The sequence below is a fragment of the Enhydra lutris genome, unplaced genomic scaffold (assembly GCF_002288905.1).
Source record: "Enhydra lutris kenyoni isolate GAN:26980312 unplaced genomic scaffold, ASM228890v2 scaffoldscaffold34, whole genome shotgun sequence".
Classification (NCBI taxonomy): Eukaryota; Metazoa; Chordata; class Mammalia; order Carnivora; family Mustelidae; genus Enhydra; species Enhydra lutris.
This window is the reverse complement of record NW_019154118.1, coordinates 22,813,089-22,833,667: the sequence shown is the minus strand read 5'-3', so window position 1 is coordinate 22,833,667 and position 20,579 is coordinate 22,813,089. Positions and strand designations below refer to the sequence as shown.

Sequence of the window (20,579 nt, the reverse complement as noted above, 5' to 3'; positions counted from 1 at the left end):
TCTGGGGAAGAACATAAGTGGAGAGAAGTTTTCCTTTCTCTGAGTCAGAAAGTAATCCAGTAAGAGTAGAAAGAGGTGATGGTAGTTGGGATGTGCAGAGGAGGGAGGCTGAGGGAGATCACTATAGTCAGCAGTAAGAGAAGAGGGATCGTTCGCTTGAAGGGAGAAAGATCCAGTCAGTACCAGTCACCAACTGACATGCTCTATCTGTTTGCCTAGTCTACATTCCCAGGGTTTGGAACAGTGCCTGAGACATAATAGAGCTCAATGAATATTTATTAAATGGATGAAAGAATACACGAGGAGGACCAAAATGACTGGTAAGCCTCATGGAGGCTCTGCTGAGCTTGGAAATAACCCTCCCTCTCTGGATGTGGCCCTCTCACCTGTGCTGGTCTCTTGCTGCCCTGTAACTGTGCTACCTAGAGTCACCGCGTCTTCTGTTCTGCAGTGAACATCTTTCAGAGCCAGTCTATTGTGTGGGTCACAGCACAGTAGGGACTCAAAAATTATAGGCTGAATGAATGGCTATATGAATGGAATGCTAAGCAGCTCTGGTTGTTACAAAGGTCCTTTTTAGGCTGCATCAAAATCCAGCTTCTTGTGATTGCTATGCATTGGTTGAAGTTTTGCCATTTGGATACATAAACGCTATTTCTTCTTTCTTTACATAGATCTTAAAGTATGTGGCACCTTTCCATACTCTTTCCAGAGTAAAGCCACAGGATTCTTGTATTTATTTATTTAAATTCAATTAATTAACATACAGCGTATTATTTGTTTTCTTAGTAGAGTTTAGTGCTTCATCAGTAGACATGTGATTCTTGTCCCTCATATGCCTGGTTTTTAAGCCCTGAGGTCTCTCTGGCTGGGGAACTCCTGGCCCCCATGGGTTGTTTAAATACCATTCAACTATCCTTTCGCAGAGAAAGCAAGCATCCTTGGCCTAGAAGCAGATAGGTATGCCCTGTGGCCCCGTTCTTATCATCCCTTCCTAAAGTTTTAAAGTCTATCTCTGTGTAAGGTCCAGTGAATCCTAAAATTAGGAGTGAGTCTGTCATTGGAGCTGACTTCTGTGCCAACAATGAAGTATCTCCCTGCCAAGTATGTTGGGTGACCTTGGGCCTAGTAAACCAGCTGTACTCTGCAGAGACGTACTTTATTCCTTTTGGACAACAGTGAGAAATGACTGGCAAGAGCCTCTGGTATTCGCCCTTTGAGTTTTAACAGATGAAGATAATAAATAAGGGGTCAGTATATTCCTGGCGTGAGGGACAGAGAGAAGCAGCTTTTTCAACACCATATGCAGAGAGGCCTTTCGGTGAGAGTTGTTTTGCTGAAACTCTTCATTGACTTCACCCCTGAGGCCCAGGCTGTTGGGGGAGTTCATTAGCTCAGATCTCAGGTTTCAGTCGGAGGGGAAGAAATTGGCCTCCAAGGAGTAAGGCCATAATCCTCGTGGCTAACACAGCAGGGTCCATTTAAAAAAAATTATTGAGGTATGATTAACATCCAATAAAATACATAGATCTTTATAGCTCAGTTAGAAGAGTTTTGACAGTTTTAGGCAACCTGTGTAACCACTACTCAAAACAAGAAAACATTTCCCTTACCCTCTAAATTTCCCTTATATCCCTCTCGAATCAATTCTACCACCCTCCTAACCATTTTCTGACTTCTATCACTATAAATTTGTACTTTCTGTTCCACTCAAGTGGCATCATACACTTTGAACTCCTTTGGGTCGGTTTTCTTTTACTCAACACAAAGTGTTTGCGATTCTACCGTTTTGCTGTAGGAGTCTGCCATTCATCCCTCTTCAGTGATGAGTAGTAATCCACTTCATGAACATGCCATAACTTATTTATCCATTCTTCTATCACTGAACACTTAGGTTGTTTACTGCTTTGGGCTATTAGGAATAAAAATTGCAGTGAGTATTAATGTAGAACTCTTTGTATGGACACACCTTTGCTGCTGTTATTATGATGAAGTATCTAGAGTGAAGGTGTGTTTAACCTTGTAAGACACTGGCAGCTTTCCAAAGTGGTTATACCATTTTATACATTCCGCCAGCAATGGAGGAGAGTTCTGGGTGCTCCACATCCTTCAGTGACGTCACTTTTAAAATTTTTTAGCCATTCTCATGGGTGTGCATTGGTAGTTTGGATTTGCATTTTCTTCTGACTGATGATGTGGAGTTTTTCACATGCTTGTTGGCCATTTGTCTATCTCCTTTGGTTAAGTATCCTTTCAGGTCTTTTGCCCATTTAATAAATGCATTGTCCTTTTACTCTTGATTTGTAGGCTTTCTTTATATATCCTGGATTTGTCAGGTATTGGCTGTGTATATTTTTTCCCTCAGTCTGTGGACTATCCATTTATTTTCTTAATGATGTCTTTTTAGGAGACATGTTTAATTTTGATGTTATCAAAATTTTTTATCACTGGGTAGTCTAATTTTCCTGAGAGATATTGTTTTCAGCCACGAAGCACAGTAGGTCTAGGAGCCCCAGAAGAATCTAGGATAATTGGGAGTGGGGTGGAAGTGGTAAAACCTTTATCTTTTAAGATAAACAGCTCTGCAGCTTGGTATTTTGAAAAGACGTAAGGTTAATGAGTAATCGGGAGGTCTAGATTCAAGCTCTGGCGGGGTCATTTACTCACTGAGTAACCAATTCAGTCATCTGTAAAATGGGTAATCACAGGTTGCTTCCAAGACATCTTAATGGGTGTTGGATAATGGGATTTAAAAAAACACCTGAAATTCACAGCTACTCAACAAGCAATCAGAAGTATTATAGTAACTACCACTATTACTATCACCAGCCGTATTCCAGTCTGCTCTCCTGCTTGTGGTATTTCATCCCTCCTCCTCTCCCCTCAATCCTCATTACTAAGCATCCTTACATCTTTCTTGGGGCACAGGCAGAGAGGAAACATTGCGAAACTTAAATCCATCTCTTGTTATTTGTGTTTCCAGAAAAAAGTTCTTGAAGTGTGCCAGTTCCCGGGGGACTGTGTGCGGGTCCCAGAGCTCTGAGTCATGGGACAGCAGCAGACTGTCAGGGTATCTCGCCTTTTCCCTCTGATGGCTCCTTTTGTTATGGCTCCCAGCACATCCCAGTTTCTAACATACTTCTCCACCCAAATAACCTCTCGTTTACATGATTTTAAGTAGTTTGTCAGGAGACAGACTTTTACTACAAGCTAACGTACGAGGTTCATGAGTTACGACTAAAAGTAAAGGGTGTTGCTGCTATTGCCGTTAGCCTGTGCGATTTTATAATGGGCTTTTCTTAGTGTTGAAAGTGATGTGGTTACCTCCATTCCCATCTCAGAGAGGCCCAAGCAGGTAGGGGCCCCTGACAGGGAGCTCCTCTTCATTGCAGACAGTGTCTTTGAAAAAAAGGTACGTATGTGGAGGGCAATTTTTTCTTGCTTCAAAGCACAGTCCTCTTTCTTGGAAGGAGCAAAGGAAGCAGGCAGGGACTCTTCTTTATAAATTGTCAATTGGTGATGGAAACGATCTGTTTTCCAAGTTTGGGGTACTTGGAGAACATCTGCAGCTGGTGGTTTTGGACTCCCTGGCATGCAAATGTCAAGATGGGTCATTCATATCAGACCTCATCACACCCACTGGCCAAACCTGAGGGGCCCACCAGGTTATAGGTAACCCGAGAAGCTGGCCCATAAATGGAAACAGCACCTCTTCTGGGCTTGGCCTGATAGCACAATGCTCTTTGTTATTTTCCTCCACAGGAAGCTGACAAAGTGTAAAATCTACTTAAGGAAGTCAACAGTCTTGCTTTTCACACCTCTTTAATTTACTGAGAAGCCACAAAACTCCAAACCAAATATTTAATTCTAGGTTCTGTCCCTGTCTTGAGATGGGGCTCCAGGGTCTACTAGGGCACACAGCCTGTCTGAGTAAGACACCTGATAAAGGCAGGCATTGAGGGGTTGGTTTATGGTCCTCACCTGGCTAGAGCATCACTAAACAGTGAGTCCAGCAAACAGAGGGTGTTAAGGGAAGTGACAGGGTCCTTAAGGCTTCAAAGCAGAAGTGGTCTGTGTTCTCTCTGTGGATCTGAGAGAGGAGAGCTGGGAGGTGAGGGAAGGCGGCAAAGATAAGAAGCAGCTGGGTGTCATATTACAAAGCTGAAAGGAAGAAGTGGAAAAACCAAGAACATGCAAAAGAAAGATCAGAGAGAGTTATTATTATGCAATATGCCCACTGCAGACAGATAGGCGGCACTGGCCTTTCATCTTTCTTAACCTCAGATTCCAGAAAGCCTTTGCTGTAGCCTGGTCAGTCACACACAGGCACAGGCTGGGGTGAATGTCAAAGTCCTGGCAAATTCCAGCCTGGACAAGAGGGTAAACTTGAGAAACATCTGAGGCTTTATCAGGGGACTGACATACTCAGTCCCCATCCCAGTTATCAGCTTCCCAAACTTAGCTCCCTTCTGTTGCCTTCACCCTCTACGTCAAGCGCATCAGACCACTAAAAGGCAGTGGGAAAATGGGTCCGCTGCCAACACCACAGACAGCAAGTCATGCAGGGCCCCAACCTGCCCACCTACTTGGCAGGCACCACACTAGACTCATGCCAACTTGTGCTGAGTGAAAAGTGAAAACCCAATCCATCAAAGAGTTGTTTTGTCTACACGACACCGCACCAACCAGTTGTTTACATCGGTGCCACATGGCACCGAGGGCTGTTCTGACTGACATCATGTGTAGCTCACAGCCTGCATCTGACGCCATGTGGAGGAAGGTAGAGCCATAAGTAAGAGAATTCCTCAGACCCAGACTGGGTCTGGGCGCTGTTTTCGTATGCTTGCTCTTAAAGGATCAAATGCTGTTTTGTCCACCGCCACAACGGAAAATGTTGCAGAGGGTAAAAACCTGAAGGACGCTGTGCTGTGCTTGCAATTAAGAGAATTAGAAACCAGAGTTGAAAAGAAACAAAAGGTTAGCTAAGAAAGTATTTGGCATTTGGAAAAATGGCTTAGAGAAGTTAGTCTCCAGGTCACAGCCTGGACTTGGCTTAACCCAGTCATGGGTTCTCAGCGAGTCTCAAATGACCAGCTTCCCAGGTAGGCAAATGCAGGGATGAATGTGGACCACGGAGAGAGCACTGAGGAATGCTCTGCCACTTCCTAACTGTGGAACCTGGGCCAGATGTGACTTCTCTGGGGAACATTTGAGGTTGGCCTGCTGATGTCTTAGGTCACTTCAAATGGCTCTGATTCTAGGTAATAATCTTTGAATAAAAGCTAGAGAAAAGAGAAGGAAAAAGACCATAACATACCTAGGACGTCAGATTATTTCTCCCTCACCTGCACACATATACAATACTTTGAACTTTTTGTGTTTTCTCACTCACATTACCAGTCATGCTCTAGCCCTAGATATCCACAAAGCTCACTGCCTGGCTTCCCTCACTCTCTTCAACTTGTTAGGAAAACATGCCTTCTCAGGGGCCTTCACTGGACAGCTGATCAAAAATTTCACCTGCCACTTCCATCTCTCTTCCCTGCTTTATTCTCTCCTTAGCACTTACCGTCATATAATACACTAAATATTTCCTTGTTTGTCTTGACCGTTTATTGTCTGCCCTCCACACTAGAATGTAAACTCCACGAGGGCCAGAGTTGTTTCCCTAGCACACGGCTTGCTCACTGTTGTACCCAGCTAGGACAGCACCTGGCACATAGTGAGTGATTAATATGTATTTGTTGAACGAGCTAGCAATTCTTTTCCGTCCTTTAAGTAGAGCAAATACTTTTCATGAATACGCCAGGACATTGATGCCAAGTTTTTCTATGTCTCTGACTCCAGCTTTTTGAAAAAACAAAACATTTCTAAGACCAGGCTTTTGCTCTCTGCCCTCCCCGCCCCTCAGGTGAGACAGGAAGGCTGGGGGGGACTGGAGTTGGGTATCCCCCCACCGCCTCCATCTTAGCATGGAAGGCTAGAGTGGGCTGGAGTTGAGTACAACCATTTCCATTTGTTGGTTAGGCTCTGGTAAAACAGTTTTCCTTGAGGGTGGGCCTTGTTAAAAAGAACAGAGTGCTTCAGGCATATTTTAAAATGGCTGTTTTTCTCTTCTTGCTGGAAGCATGATATTTTTTTCTTCTCTTCTTTCTTTCCCTCCCTCCCACCGCCTCCTCTCTTTTCTTTCCTTTCTTTTCTTTTTCTCTTTCTCTATTCCTTTCCAGGAAGAGCAAATACTAGTTTTTTTGTTTGTTTGTTTGACTGATAGAACACATAAAACCAAGCAGAGAAGTCCCTAAGGAAATGATGGTTATATTTCATTGTTGTTTGCCCTTTGGTCCTTTGTCTTCTAAGCATTTATTATATTTTCTTATAAAGATAATAGACATTTATTTTTATCACAAATGCAACCCAAGTGTGAATAAACACATGTATTATCTTCTAACATCTGTCCTTTCCTGCCACTTTCCTTTAAATAGAAAAAGGAGCTGAGGGCCCCGTCACAGCCTATTTGGCCACAGCTATCCCACCTATGGCTTTAAAAACAGACTGTGACTTACCTTCTCAAATTCCCTCTTGAACTACATACAGCTCATTGTGTTAAAGAAATCCTGGGAAAGAAGTCCTGTTGGTATTGCTGATAGCCTCCAAAAAGGGAGGATGGTAACCGGGCTGAAGGGTCTTCTGCAAACTGAGGACACTGGAAAATTGTGCAGAGATGAATCTTGTTGGCAAGATCTCAGCTCCTTGAGTCAAAGCTAGGAGAATGCCACCCATCATGGCTGACCCAACCACGGCCACTGGTCCATTCCTTACTGCCAGTACGGCTCCCATTACGGCACCACTTGTGATGGAGGTCCAGGGATCTTCTTTCCCTCTGACTTGAACCATACTGCAGTCAACTATGGAAAATAAAACTCCCCAAACTGCAAAGCTACCTCCCAAGTGCAGAACCCTGGTTTTAATAGCTGACAAACTCCCTCATAGTCTGTGGTTTACTCCCACTGGAGAATTGCAAAAACCTTTGACTGCCTGAGAGGTGACCTATGGTACCCATCCGAAAGGCCCCACCACAATCATCTACAATTTGCCGCGGGCAAGGGTGTTGGGTGCACTCCTCCATCCTGACTCCACCTGTGCGAGAGATCTTTTTTCTGATCTTTATCATGACAACTCTATGGGGCTCCTGTTAGTAAAACTCATGAAAATGTGGTGGTCTAAGACTGGGCACCCTGGAGCTTTTCACTCTCAAACGTGTCTACACTGAGCCTCCAATATAATATGTCAATTATAATGTAAGTTGGCCGATTCAGGGCTGGTTCCAGCAAGGGTTCCTGTTTCTGGACTTCTGCTCTGGTAAGCTGTCGTTCTCTGTGTCCACTCGCCTATCTCTCCAAATTTGGGGACAGCAGTTTTCCCTAGGATCTCCATTCTTCACTGGATCTGAGAAGAACTGCTGATTTTGCTTGTTCAGCTTTTTTCTTGGTGTGAAGAAAACTTTCAAACTCCTTACGTACCAGACCAGATTAAAAAAAAAAAAAAAACAAAAAAACCAAAAAACTACTGTTGAGTTTTGAGAGTTCATATATTTTAGATACTAGTTCTTTGTCAAATATATGGCTTGCAAATATTTTCTCCCAGCCTATAGATGCACATCCTCTTCGCATGTTCTTTCAAAGCAAGTTTTTTTTTTTTTTTTTTAAACTCTGGTGAGGTTCAGTTTAGTTTTATTTTTATGAGGTCCAATTCTTTCTTTCTATAGATCCTGCTTTTAATGTCAAATCTAAGAACTTTATACCTATCCCTGGACCCTAAAGATCTTCACATTTTTAAAGGTTGTTTATTTTAAAATTTACATTTAAGTCCACGATCCATTTTGTAAAGAATGTGAAGTTTAGTTGAGGTTCTAGTTTTTTTTTTTTTTAAGATTTTTACTTATTTATTTACTTGAGAGAGTGAGAGAGAGAGAGAGAGAGAGAGAGTATGAAAGGGGAGAAGATCAGAGGGAGAAGCAGACTTCCCGCCAAGCAAGGAACCCAATGTGGGACTCGATCCCAGGACTCCAGGATCATGACCTGAGCCGAAGGCAGTTACTCAACCAACTGAGCCACCCAGATGCCTTTCTTTTTCTTTTTTAAAGACTTAATTTATTTATTTATTTGAGAGAGAGAGTGAGAGAGCGTGCATGAGATGGGGGAGGGTCAGAGGGAGAAGCAGACTCCCCACTGAGCAGGGAGCCCAGAGAGGTTCTAGTTTTTTGCCTTTGGATGTCCAAAGCTCCAGGACTGTTTGTAGAAAAGGGTGCCCTGTCTCTACTGAATTTCTTTTGCACCCTTGTTGAGAATCGGTTGACTATATTTGTGTAGGTCTACTCTGTTCCACTGGCCTATCTGTCTTTCCAGCAATACCACACTGTCTTGATTGCTGTCGTTATATAGTAAGTCTTCATATTGGATGGAGTGATCCCTCTCACTTTATTCTTCTTTGTTGAAAATATTTTAGCTATTCTATGGCCTCTGCCTTTTCATATGTTTCAGAAGAAGTTTGTCTATGTCTACAAAAGTCCTTTCTGGGATTTTGGTTGGGACTGCATTAAACCTATATATCAATTTAAGAAGAGATGACATTTTACTATGTTGAGTCTTCCAACCATGAACACTGCATCTCTCCATTTGTTTAGGTCTTCTTTGATTTCTTTCACCAGAATTTCATCAACATTTTATAATTTTCAGAATACATATCCAGTGCATGTTCCATTAGATTTTCATCTATTTAAATTTATTTGGGGTGATTATGAATGATATTGCTTTTAACTTTATTTTCTGCATATTTATTTTTTTAAAGATAATATTTATTTATCAGAGAGAGAAAGCACAAGCAAGGGAGAGGGAGAAGCAGGCTCCCAGCCGAGCAGAGAGCCCGAGGAAGGGCTCGATCCCAGGACTCTGGGATCACGACCTGAGCAAAAGGCAGACACTTAATCAACTGAGCCACCCAGGTGCCCCTATTTTCTGCATATTAATAGCATATAGAAGTGAAAATGATTTTTGTGTGTTGATCTTCTATCCTGTGACCCTGCTAAGTTCAGTAATTCAGTTATTAGTTCTAGGAGGGTCCTTATGTTTTTGTTTTGTTTTTTTCCTTGGTAGATTCCTTGGGATGTTCTATATGGACAATCACATCATCTGCAAATAGTTTTCTTTGTTTTCAATCTGGGTATCTTTTAAAAATCTTTCCTGGCCTATCCCAGTGACTATGCCTTATAGTAGTATGATGAACAAGAGGAGTAGGAGCAGATATCCTTGTTTGTTCCCCCAAAAGCAAGCAATCTTTCATCATTAAGTATGATGTTAGCTGTAGCTTTTTTTTTTTTGTAGATGTTGAGATAATTTTCTTCGAATTTGTTGAATTTCAAAATACACAAATGGGTGATAAACTTTGTCAAATGTTTTCTGTCAACTGATATATTGTGATTTTTCCATCTTTATCTTGTTGATATAGATTACACGGATTTATTTTCAAATGTTAAACTATGCCACACCTGGAAAACAATTCTACTTGGTTATATTGTAGAATTCTTTTTATACACTGTTGGATTTGGTTTGCTAATTTTTTCGTTTTTGGCATCTAAGCTCATGAGTGACATGAGTCAGTAGTTTTCTGTTTTTGTACTGGCTTTGTTTGGTTTCCTTATCAGGGTAATACTGGCTTCATAAATGAATTTGAAGTGTTCCAGTCTTTCTGTTTCCTTGAAGACATGATGTAAATTGGTGTTAATTCTTCTTTAAATGTTTGTTAGAATTCTCCAGTGGAACCATCTAGGCCTAGAGATTTTTCTTTAGGAGCTTGTTTATGTAGTTATTTATTATTATTTTCAGTAGCTTTTAAATTGTGAATTCAATTTATTTAATAATTATAAGAATGTTCAGATTATTTGATATTGGCCAGAGTTTGGTAATTTACAGTTTTTGAGGAACTTTTCCATCTCTTTTAAGTTGTCAAGTTTATGAATGTAAAAATGACTTGGGATATTCTTTTTATTATCCTCTTAATGACTACAGGATCAATGATGATATCCTGTTTTAGTTCTGATACTGCTGCTTCATATTCTTTTTAAAGAATTTTTTTGCCATCAGTCTCAGTTGAGGTTTATCAATTTTATTAATTTTCCAATGAACTTGTTTTATTGATTTTCTCTATTGTTTCCTATATTCCATTTTGCAGATCTCTATTCTAATCCTTCTCACTTCCTTCTGCTTGTCTTGGGTTTATTTTACTCTTTTTTCCTAGTTTCTTGAAGTAGGAAGTTAGCTTATTAAGATCTTTCCTTTTATGATGTAAGCATTCAGTGTTATAAATTTTTCTCAACACTGCTTTAACAGTTTCCCACATATATATGATAGGCATTTTCATTTAGTTCTAGGATTTAGAAAATTTTCCTTGAAGTGTCTTTTTTTTTTTTTTTTTTTTTTTTTTACCAATAGATTATTTATAAGTATGTTTTTAGGTTTCCAAGTGCTTAAAGATTTTCCTGGTATCTTTCTTGTATTGATTTCTAGTTTGGTAGCACTGTGCTCAGAAAACATACTCTGCATAATTTTAATTTTTTTAAAACGTTGATGTTTATTTTATGGTTTTATTTTATGTTCCCTGGGCAGTTGCAGAGAATGTGTATTTTGCTACTGTTGGGTGAAGTGTTCTATAAATGTCAATTATAACCTTTTAGGTTCATGGCAATGGTAAATTCTTTATCATTGCTGAGAGAGGAGCACAGAAGTTTTCAACTGTTTTTATTTCTGCTTTTAGTTAAGTCAGCTTTTGTTTAACATATTTTGAAGCTTTATTGTTTGTGCACACACATTTTAGGCTTGTGATGTCTTCTTGGTGGATTATTATATAATGTCCCTTTCTGTCTCTGGTAATTTTCTTTGCTCTGAAGTCTACCTTACTCAATTTTAATATAGCCACCCTTGCTTTCTTTTTTTTTTTTTATTTGATCGATGTTTGCATGGTATATCTTTCTCATTGTTTACTTTCAACCTACCTATGTCATTGCATTTGAAGTAAGTTTCTTATAGATAGGATATGGTTAAGTAGTTTATTTATTTATTTATTTAAAAGATTTTTTTTTTTTTTTTTGAGAGAGAGAGCTCAAATGAGTCCACAAGTAGGCAAAGAGGCAGGCAGAGGGAGAGGGAGAAGCAGGCTCCCACTGAGCCGGGAGCCTGATGCGGGGCTTGATCCCAGGACCCTGGGATCATGACCCAAGCTGAAGGCAGATGCTTAGCTGACTGAGCCACCCAGGCACCCCTAGTTTATTTTTTAATGCACTCTGTCAATCTTTGTCTTTTGACTGGTATATGTAGATCATTTGTAAATAATGTAATTTTTTATATGTTAGACCTAAAGTATGCCACTCTATTATTTTATTTTGAGGGTTTTTTTTTTTTTTTTCATTCTGGTTCTTGTTTTTCTCTATTTGCTTTCCTGTGGGTTAAATATTTTTTAGAATTCCATTGTGATTTATTTATGGTATTTTAGAGAGATACGCTTTCCAAAAATACAGTTTTTGTAGTTGCTTTAAGTATTACAATATACACATATATAGTATTCCATTTCATTAATATCAACACTTTACAACATTGAGTGAAGTATGAGAAACTCATTTCCATGTAGGTCCTTTTATTTTTCCCACTTTTAAATATCATTATCTTAACTATAAAATGATGCTATAATTTTTGTTTCAAGCACAAATATGACTTATAAAACTCATGAGAATAGTATATCATTAAGAATTCTTATTTCTGGGGCGCCTGGGTGGCTCAGTGGGTTAAAGCCTCTGCCTTCGGCTCAGGTCATGATCTCAGGGTCCTGGGATCGAGCCCCACATCAGGCTCTCTGCTCAGCAGGGAGCCTGCTTCCCTTCCTCTCTCTCTGCCTGCTTCTCCACCTACTTGTGATCTCCGTCTGTCAAATAAATAAATAAAATCTTAAAAAAAAAAAAGAATTCTTATTTCTGCTTTCTGTTGTTCTTTCCTCCTTCCTGATTTTCCGTTTTTCCTTCTTTTAGCATTTACTTCTTATTTAAAGAACTAGCTAAACTTTGAGAATATACCAGCTGTTAGTGACAAATTCTTAAAAGTCTCCCTTCATCTAAGAATGTCCTTATTTCCCCTTCATTCATCAAGGATAGTTTCACTGGAAATGGAATTCTGGGTGGACAGTTCTTTAACACTTGTACAATGTGCCACTTTCTTCTGTTCCCTGTGGTTTTGAAATGATAAATCTGAAAATTGGTGTTCCCTTATAGGTAAGGTGTTATCTTTGTCTGCTTTCAAGATCTTCCTTCTTGTCTTTAGTATCTAAACATTTAAGATGTACTTTTCACTTTTATCTACTTCGGGTTTTACTCAGCTTCCTGAATATGCAGATTTGTGTCTTTCACCAATTTGGGGCCATTTTCAGCGACCATTTCTCTGAATATTGTTTTAGCTTAACCCTCTCTCTATTTTGAACTCCAATGATACAAATGTTGGGTCTTTTGTTATTACCCCCCAGGTCCTGACCTAAATTCAGGGGTTGTGGGCCCATGGGCCATTTAATTTTCAGAGACTCTGTGGTGCTATTTTGCTCTGTTCTCAGCCAGAGAAGCCTCTTGGTCTCACAGACCTTAGATTCCCTTGGCTCAGTATTTTTTTGTGATAGAGGCCTCCTGTCCCTGCTGTCTGGCTATCTCAGAGTCTGTGTGGGTGTGTGTGTCGGGGGGAGTCGTACACCTGCTGGAACAAAGATGTTTCCCAGGCTGAGCTGCTTGTTCTGACTGGGTCCCTCTTTCTGTTGTAGCCTGACCATTTTGGTATCTCCCAGTAGGGGAGCGGGGGATTTCAGGCTTAGCAGGAAAGGATAACTCTCCCCTTGGCCACTTATTATTAGAGGAGCATTCATCTATCCCACTTGCTGGTGATGTCTAGCTTACCTGAAGGTGTCAGAGAGACTCTGACTGATGGGGAGAGGGTGAAATGCACATATCTGGGCTGTCTTCTGTTGCTAGGTTGAGAAAGGTCAGGCCTTGGTCTCCTTTTTCTATTGGATGAGGGAGTATAAGATAGTTATTGTGTTGTTTCTCTAGTCGTAGAGTTCTGAACCAATTCGCCTTCCTCTTACCACCATTTAGAATTCTCCTTTGGTTGTCTTTTGTATTATTTTCAGGATTTGTAGTTGTACTTAGTGGGGAGGAGATGGGAGACACAAGTCTATACCACTTTGCCTGGAACAAATTTTTAGGCCATTTATTTTTATATTTGTCATGGCTTTCTGAATTATTTCCAATGTTGGATTATTATTTTTTTTTATATTAACTTAGTAGAGTTTGGATTGGTTTTCATGTATATAAGTTTTGTCTGTTTTATTATGAGGGGAGTTTTATTATCATCCCTATTTTAAGGTGAAAAGCTGAGAAAAAAGAGCCAGGATCAGAATGAAACTCTAGCTGAATATACCCAACATATAGGGCTACTGTGAGTATTAATGAAATAATACATATTGATAGCACATATTATTGATTGACACAATTGAATATAATTAATAATACATATTGTTAATATATTAGGAGAGCATGGAAATGCCCAGTGAATATTAATGTTAACTTTCTTCTACACAGTCCAATTTTTTCCTTAGTTGTTCCTGGGAGAGAAACAATCTGTTTGTTGTTGTTATTGTTGTTACCTTGTATCCCTAGGGTCTAGAATGATACCTGGTAATAAAAATTAAATGGCCTGAATAGCATTTATATAATTTGTAACACCTTCATCTCCCCAAAATACGATCTTTTCCTCTTTTCAATTTTCTTTGACCTCCTTGTGATTTCAGTTTCTTGCTTGAATTGGCTAGCTCATCTATAGATTTCCTTGTCTTCTATCCATTTGCTGTGCCTACAAGCAGTATGCATCTCTGAATTCCATGTATTTTGATAATTCTCAGTCATCTCATTCTTGCACAAAGATATAAAATGTTTCTTTTCCTCCTGAAAATTTTAGGCAGTAACAATCTCAGCCCCTGTGATTTGGAAGAGTATTTCTCTATACCATCCAATTTACTTGCTTAGAAATGGGTCTACCTCCTAAGTACAGGTTCTTAGCCAACTTATTCACTCTTCCTAGTAGATCAAGAAGCTGCAAGGAGTTCTAAATTCGATTCCAAGTTATTGTAATTTAAAATCAAACCTATATGTAAATAATTAATATTTAAATCTTAATGTCTCCAAAATCTGCAATTTATATAGCCATTTAAAATAAAACCAAACTCCAGAAAACGTATTTACTTTGCCCTAATTAAATTGGTGAGAAAAACACTTTGAACTCTATAAGTATATACGTCTGCCCCTGATGCATGATGCAAAATGAGAACATGTCCTGTACAAAGTTAGGAACAAAATACATCTGGTTCAATCCTTTGTGTATGTTTCCTTGGGACTCCAAGATTTTCCCAATTATACACCTGCAAATTCTACCATACACCTGACATTATGCAGAACTGAAACTCAAGGAGTTCACTATATTAAAAAAGAACAACCCACAAACAGTAAGGATGAAGGATTTATACTCACAGGTGGCTCAGAAAATGAGTAGGACTTCTACTTGGGGCAGACAGCACAGAACTCAAGAGAACTCTTCTTCTCAGCAGGAAACTTAGCTTATGAGATATCCTGATAACTAGAATAGATATTAAAGAAAGTTAACATTTTACCTGACTTTATTATTCAGTTTTTTCTTTGAATTGAAATATGCAGTTTTCTTTGTATTGAAATATGGAGTTTCCAAAGACTTCCTCCAAAACATGACCAGTAGGAAAATATCAGCTAAACACTGCCATAACTTTGATTAAGATACATAATATTCTTAGAGTTTCTTTTCAACAGACAAAATATGCCAGTGGTTCAAGGATACATTAGAGCCTTTCCATTCAATGTCATGCCATGAGAGACAGAAAAACACAATGTGAGATAATTCCTTGAATCCAGTGTTTTTAGTCGATTTAGACTCTTTTTAAGCAGCAAAATTATCTTTGTATTTCTGTAAAATTTAGAAAGACATTAACATCAGTGTCTCTGTACATTGCCCAGATATCATCAATGACATTTCTGACAGTGGGGTTACTAGTCTTCAGTATTCTATTAAAGCAAATCATTTTTTCTGGACTAAGGTAGTTTTTATTTTTGAGTTTCTTTGAAATGCTTGTTAAACTTACATAGAGTGAAACCTCAGTGGATTTTGAGAAGGCAAATAAGCAGCAGCCATGAAAAATCAGTAACATTTAGTGAGTTTAGAAGACCTCACAAGTATTGATGTGTTAGGGTGTCTGAATCCAGATATCTTGGAATGGCTCAACTGGGTACTCTGGTCAGAACGATTCAAATTTAGATAAGAAAATCATACAATCAATCAATCAGAGTTAATCGTTCTCTTGATATAAGAATATAGACTATATCTGATTCTAGGAGCAAAACGAAATCATAATGTCTAATAAAATGAAGACTATGTGTCTAAAGCAATGACTTGTTTGGTAAATGATAAGATTAGGAAAATACAGAAGAAAAAAAAAGCACTCTTTTTCTAGAAAGACTCACCATGGTCTACGACTAAAAGTTCAAAGTTCCGATTCAATATTAAATACATTTTATAAAATTTTCAGTGTTAAGCAAAGACTGGGTTCATTAAAACAATCCTACAAAAGGGCAATATTGCTCTGATGGGATCGTTAACTCTACAGATTTTTTTTTTTATTTAATAGACAGCATGGACTTCATACATATCCATTTTCAGTGCTTTGAAAACCAAACAACTTTAAAAGTTAGCAGCAGTTTCTGCAAGTACAAAAATACACATTTATTACATTACATATGGTAGTAAAATTTGTCAAGATATATTATACAAACTCAAAGCATTTTAGATAAAGCATCAGTCTAATATATTATTAGATTGACAGAGTATAATAAAATGACGTGTCGTCTTTCTTCCAATCATACAATATAATACATTACAGCAATATTAACAAACTATTCACATTAAGTATTACAGGAGCATCTAGGGAAACACAGAGAATAGGAATGGTTATGGAAAACCTCAGCATCTATTTTCTTCTATGCCTCAAATTGGGTGGATAATTTTCTACCCACCCTGATGAAAGAAAAAAGGAGAGAACTATTATTTTGTTAAGTGGAGAAACAACTTCTTCCAGAACGACACTCCAAGCCATAAGAACTTTATTCACATCTTGCAGTTCTGACAGTAGTATGCCCGAAGGGTAAGGGGAGGAACTCCCTGTTGCCTTTATATATTAAATCACAAAAGATGCATATGGACACTCAGGAATCTAAGCATAGAGTGGCTGTTTATAAGGTAAAATTGACTTCACATCTGTGACTGAGATGGCCAGTGTCATGGAGGAGCTCTTTGAATACAGAGTTCTGAGAGTTAATTACAATGCGTAGGGCCAACACGGCCACGTTCCGTAGAGGTAGGTAGCACCTGTAGCTAATACTGAAAGGACTTCTACTTTACAGAAAACATTATTATTATTTTTTCTATAACTCAGAAATTCAACCTTTAGGACAACAGGGAAAGAACATTTGACACGAAAGTTTCCTGGTGGCTAAGAAAAATAATTTGGTATAAGTTAGTGGGAGAAAGGATGGTGAACTAAAGAGGCCAAATGGGTTCTAAGCAACTTCTTCTAAGTAAGTACTTAAAATGAAGGAAGATGCACATCCTTTCCTGATTCTATCCCTTCTCACTGGCTGGTGAGGCCTAATCATCCATGGAGATAACTCAGGGGATGTAGTGGTATAACCTTTAAGGCAAGGGAGGGGAGAAAAATTCATGGATAGCAGACAAACTAATGGGATATAAACCATGAATCATCTGGGACAAAAATACGTAAAACTTCCAGAGGTGAGAAAATCCAAAGCCAACAATGGTCTGAGAAGGCCTGACTGCTGATTGGTGGGCGTTCCATTCTGTGACTCTTTTATAATCTGCCAACTTTAAAATTACTCTTTCAACTGCCAATGACAATTAGAAAAGGGATGATTTATCAGTAATTTTTTCCTGGCTGGGTAATCTAAGAGACAGGGCTGTAGAAAAACATCTTTTTTCAACAAAGACGAGCCATACTTTGGTCACATGTTGGCAACAAGTTCGTGTAATAGAGATAGAGAGAGGACTGGTGTTGCAATCTTTTACTCTATACCAGGATAGTCAATGCTGTCAGGAGGTCACCTTCTAATAGCAAAAGTTGCATTTCTGGAGAATGCTCTTAGCACAGGCACCTCTGAAAAGGATACTGAAATGAGCAACCTTTCCTTCTCTCTCCTCACAGATCTAATTCCTGAAGCCTTTGCATAGTAGTGGAACACCAATGGAAAAATCAAGAACACAACCAACAAATAAACTATGATACTCATGGCTCTGGAATTATTCTCGTCTATGCCACTGTAGCTGCATCGATGGGCTGATTCCTGGAATCTTCCTGTGAGGGCACGTGACAACAGAACGTCACAGAAATACCTACTGACTTGGATTCAGGGGAATGTTTTACATGATTTCCTTCATTACTGGACATGCTTTCTCTTTTTAAAAAATACTTTGATTAGTGGCATTTTTCTTGCGTAGTTATTAAAAACATTCCATGGAATGTGGCTGTTTCTCTGCACCCATCCTGCCTCTCCACAGTCCTTATTCTTCACTTAGGATATCCTGGCCTTTTCAGTGTACTAATCTCATGTAAGGCATGTTTCCTCTACAGAAGATGTTTTCTCTGGCTCTCTGCTAGTCATCTCCAAAAACACGGGAGAGGACAAATCCCATGCTTTAATAAGGAAAAGCCTCCCAAACAGATGATGAAATTTTTTAGTCTAAACTTTCTGCCAAATGGTCTCAGTAAAGAAAATTACTTTGTTGTCCTAAGTATTAGCAGTGATTATCCTTATGCTACCCATCCCATGTATTTATACAAAGGGGTCATAATAATCTTGTCTTTATATCATTATTAGCCCAGTTTCTGTTCTTGTAGACATCAGATTCTTAGACTTGTCTCTATTCTTGTACACATCACATTCTTACTGTGGTTAAATGTCTTTGGCTAATTGTTGGTCCCCAGTATCACAAACCACTGTAGGCCCTGAGTCTGGGCTAGAAAGATCATCCACAGACAAAGAGCCAGGTAAGGATCTCTTACAATGTAAAGTACCAGGGGAGCACTGCTCACTATTCTCTCCGTCCTGGTGGGACTTCACACAAAGCTTGAGTCCGTCTTCCACCAGGCTGAATGGAGAGCTACAGTGTCTCCCTGAGTCCTGGCTGGAGTAAGAACTGTACCACTGGGCTGTTTGCACAGTTCCAAGTTCTTCAGGTGCCCTTTGGGGCATGTCTTTCTGTCTCTCTTGTAGTGGGTTGGCTTCTGAAATACCAGGAGTGTGTGGAGGTGGCTCTGTGGGTCCTTTTAGAGAACCTACTTTCTTTTCTTCTGGTCTGGATGCTCTTGCCTTCTTTTTGAGGGACCAGTTTTTCAAACTGGCCACACCATTTCTCAACCACGTGCTTGGGTGAAGAGTTACAGAGTGTATCTGTGAATGCCATTCTACAGTATCCTTTTTCGTATAAGCCAGGTGGCTGCTGGCCTGCCCTGATGAGGGACCAGGAGTTGCAGAAATGAGGCTGGAATTGCTAAAATCAGAAGAAAGCTCTTCCTGTTTTCTTTGAGCTTGAAAAGTGCAATCTATTGGAGAGGAAGTTTCAGTGGGGGTAAACACAGAGTGTTCAGAAATCTGAGAAAAAGCGCTGTCTTGGGAACTCACTGATGAGCCAGATGGGGAAGTGCCTGGAGAGGACAGGCTGGAATAGCTAGTCCTTGGGCAGATGTTTAATCTCGGGGGTAAACCCTTCTCTGTGTTTTGGTTTGTGCCACTACTCTTGCCCACTTCAATCCCCATGACCAAACTCTGATTAATGAGCTTTTGCCCCTCCATTTGCAATGACTTGTGCCGCTGGAGATAATCTTCCTCTCCATGCAAGAGACCAGCTTCATAGCTAGTTTTATGTTGTTTCTTTGAATACATTCCCCTGAGATAGGTCAGTTTGCAGTGCTGGTCATCCATGTTGGGCTCTGAGCAGCGCCGGTGCCTCCTTGAAGTCTTGAGGGCGTCTGCTGTGTGTGGTGGGGAGTATCCCGATGTATCTGCACCAAAGGGCTGGTTCCCCGTATGATCCTGTGAGGACATGTGACTACAAGATGCCACAGAAATGGCCACTGGCTTGGATTTAGAAAAAAGTTTCATGTGATTTCCTTCATTCCCAGATAAGCTTTTCTTCTTAACATTTTTATTAGTGGCATTTTTCTTGCTATCAGTGCCTGCGACTAAACCATGTTTAAAATATGTCTTACCCTCTTCCTCGAGGGGTTGATTCTGCTTCAGATAATCCTCATCTTTTTGTGAGAGAATTGCATCACAGCTGGACTTGCGTAGCTTTTTCTGATAAAATTCCCTGAGATAGGAAAGCTTAGAATCTAGATAATCGATGCTGGGCTCTGAGCAGCGCCGGTGTCGCCTCAGGCTTTTTGGAACATCTGCTGCAGCTGTGGACAGGTAGCTGGGTGTGCTCATGCCAGACGCAGCCCTGGCGTGGTCGCGCAGTGGGACCTTTGCATACACTACTGCCACATTCACTGGCTTAGATTCAAGAGGCCGTTCCATTTGAATATCTTCATCTTTAGAACGGTCCAAGTCAAAGTCGCTTAGGGTTAAAAGGCCTTCCACCTCAGGCTGGTCAAGGTCATAGTCACTGAGGGTTAATACAGAGTCCATGCTTCTGCTACCCTGACCAAGTTTCTTTACCAAGTCACTACAGGGAGCATCGACATCCTCATTTAGCTCATTTTCCAAGCTGTCATAGGAGGAGTCATTCAGTTGGAAGCAAGAGATATCTGTCAAAAAAATCAAACCATAATTAACATTTTTACTTACCAAAAATACATGCTGCCTTAAAAAAAAAAAAACCCAATCCTTAGTACTTAGTTTAATTTTCTTTTCATAAAGATTGTTCAGATTCCTAGTCTTAGAAAGGATCTTTCAGTCTCCCCAGAGTAAAAAAAAAAAAAAATATGTTGAGTATACTGAATTTATCTCAGTTCTTGAAGAAAAAGGCTTTCTTAATTAAGGTCTCTCCAAAGCAATGAGGACATGTTGATAATACCAAGAAATGGTCCAAAATATAAAGGAATGAATGCCAGGTATATGCAGGTTCATGACTGCGGGTGAGCACACATGGTTTCATCTCAGAGGAACCATTTATGAACCCAAGCTCTCCAGTGTTTGCTACTTTAATCTTTACAACAATCATAAAAGTGAGACATTATGTCACGCATATTTATTGATGAAGATAATGATGTTCAGTGGCATAGAATGGTTATATGAAACTAACGAATCATTGAAAACTACACCAAAAACTAACTATATTGGTTAATTGAATTTAAATTAAAAAAAAAATTGGTCAAAGATAACTAGTAATTGGTGGTCCAGG

General features: G+C 39.5%; 1 protein-coding gene and 1 pseudogene across 1 annotated transcript in view; both read right to left on the bottom strand.

Annotated features, from left to right (window-relative positions):
• Window positions 1-6,595: 6,595 nt before the first annotated feature.
• On the bottom strand, window positions 6,596-7,126 carry LOC111154021 (annotated as a pseudogene).
• Window positions 7,127-15,779: 8,653 nt separating this feature from the next.
• Window positions 15,780-20,579, bottom strand: part of LOC111153758 (Rho GTPase activating protein 20) — a 120,979-nt gene continuing 116,179 nt past the window's right edge. The window contains exon 15 of the mRNA XM_022512976.1: window positions 15,780-19,983. Within this exon, the coding sequence (XP_022368684.1) occupies window positions 18,128-19,983 (1,856 nt within the window). The 3' untranslated portion in view covers window positions 15,780-18,127. The remainder of the gene's footprint in view (window positions 19,984-20,579) is intronic.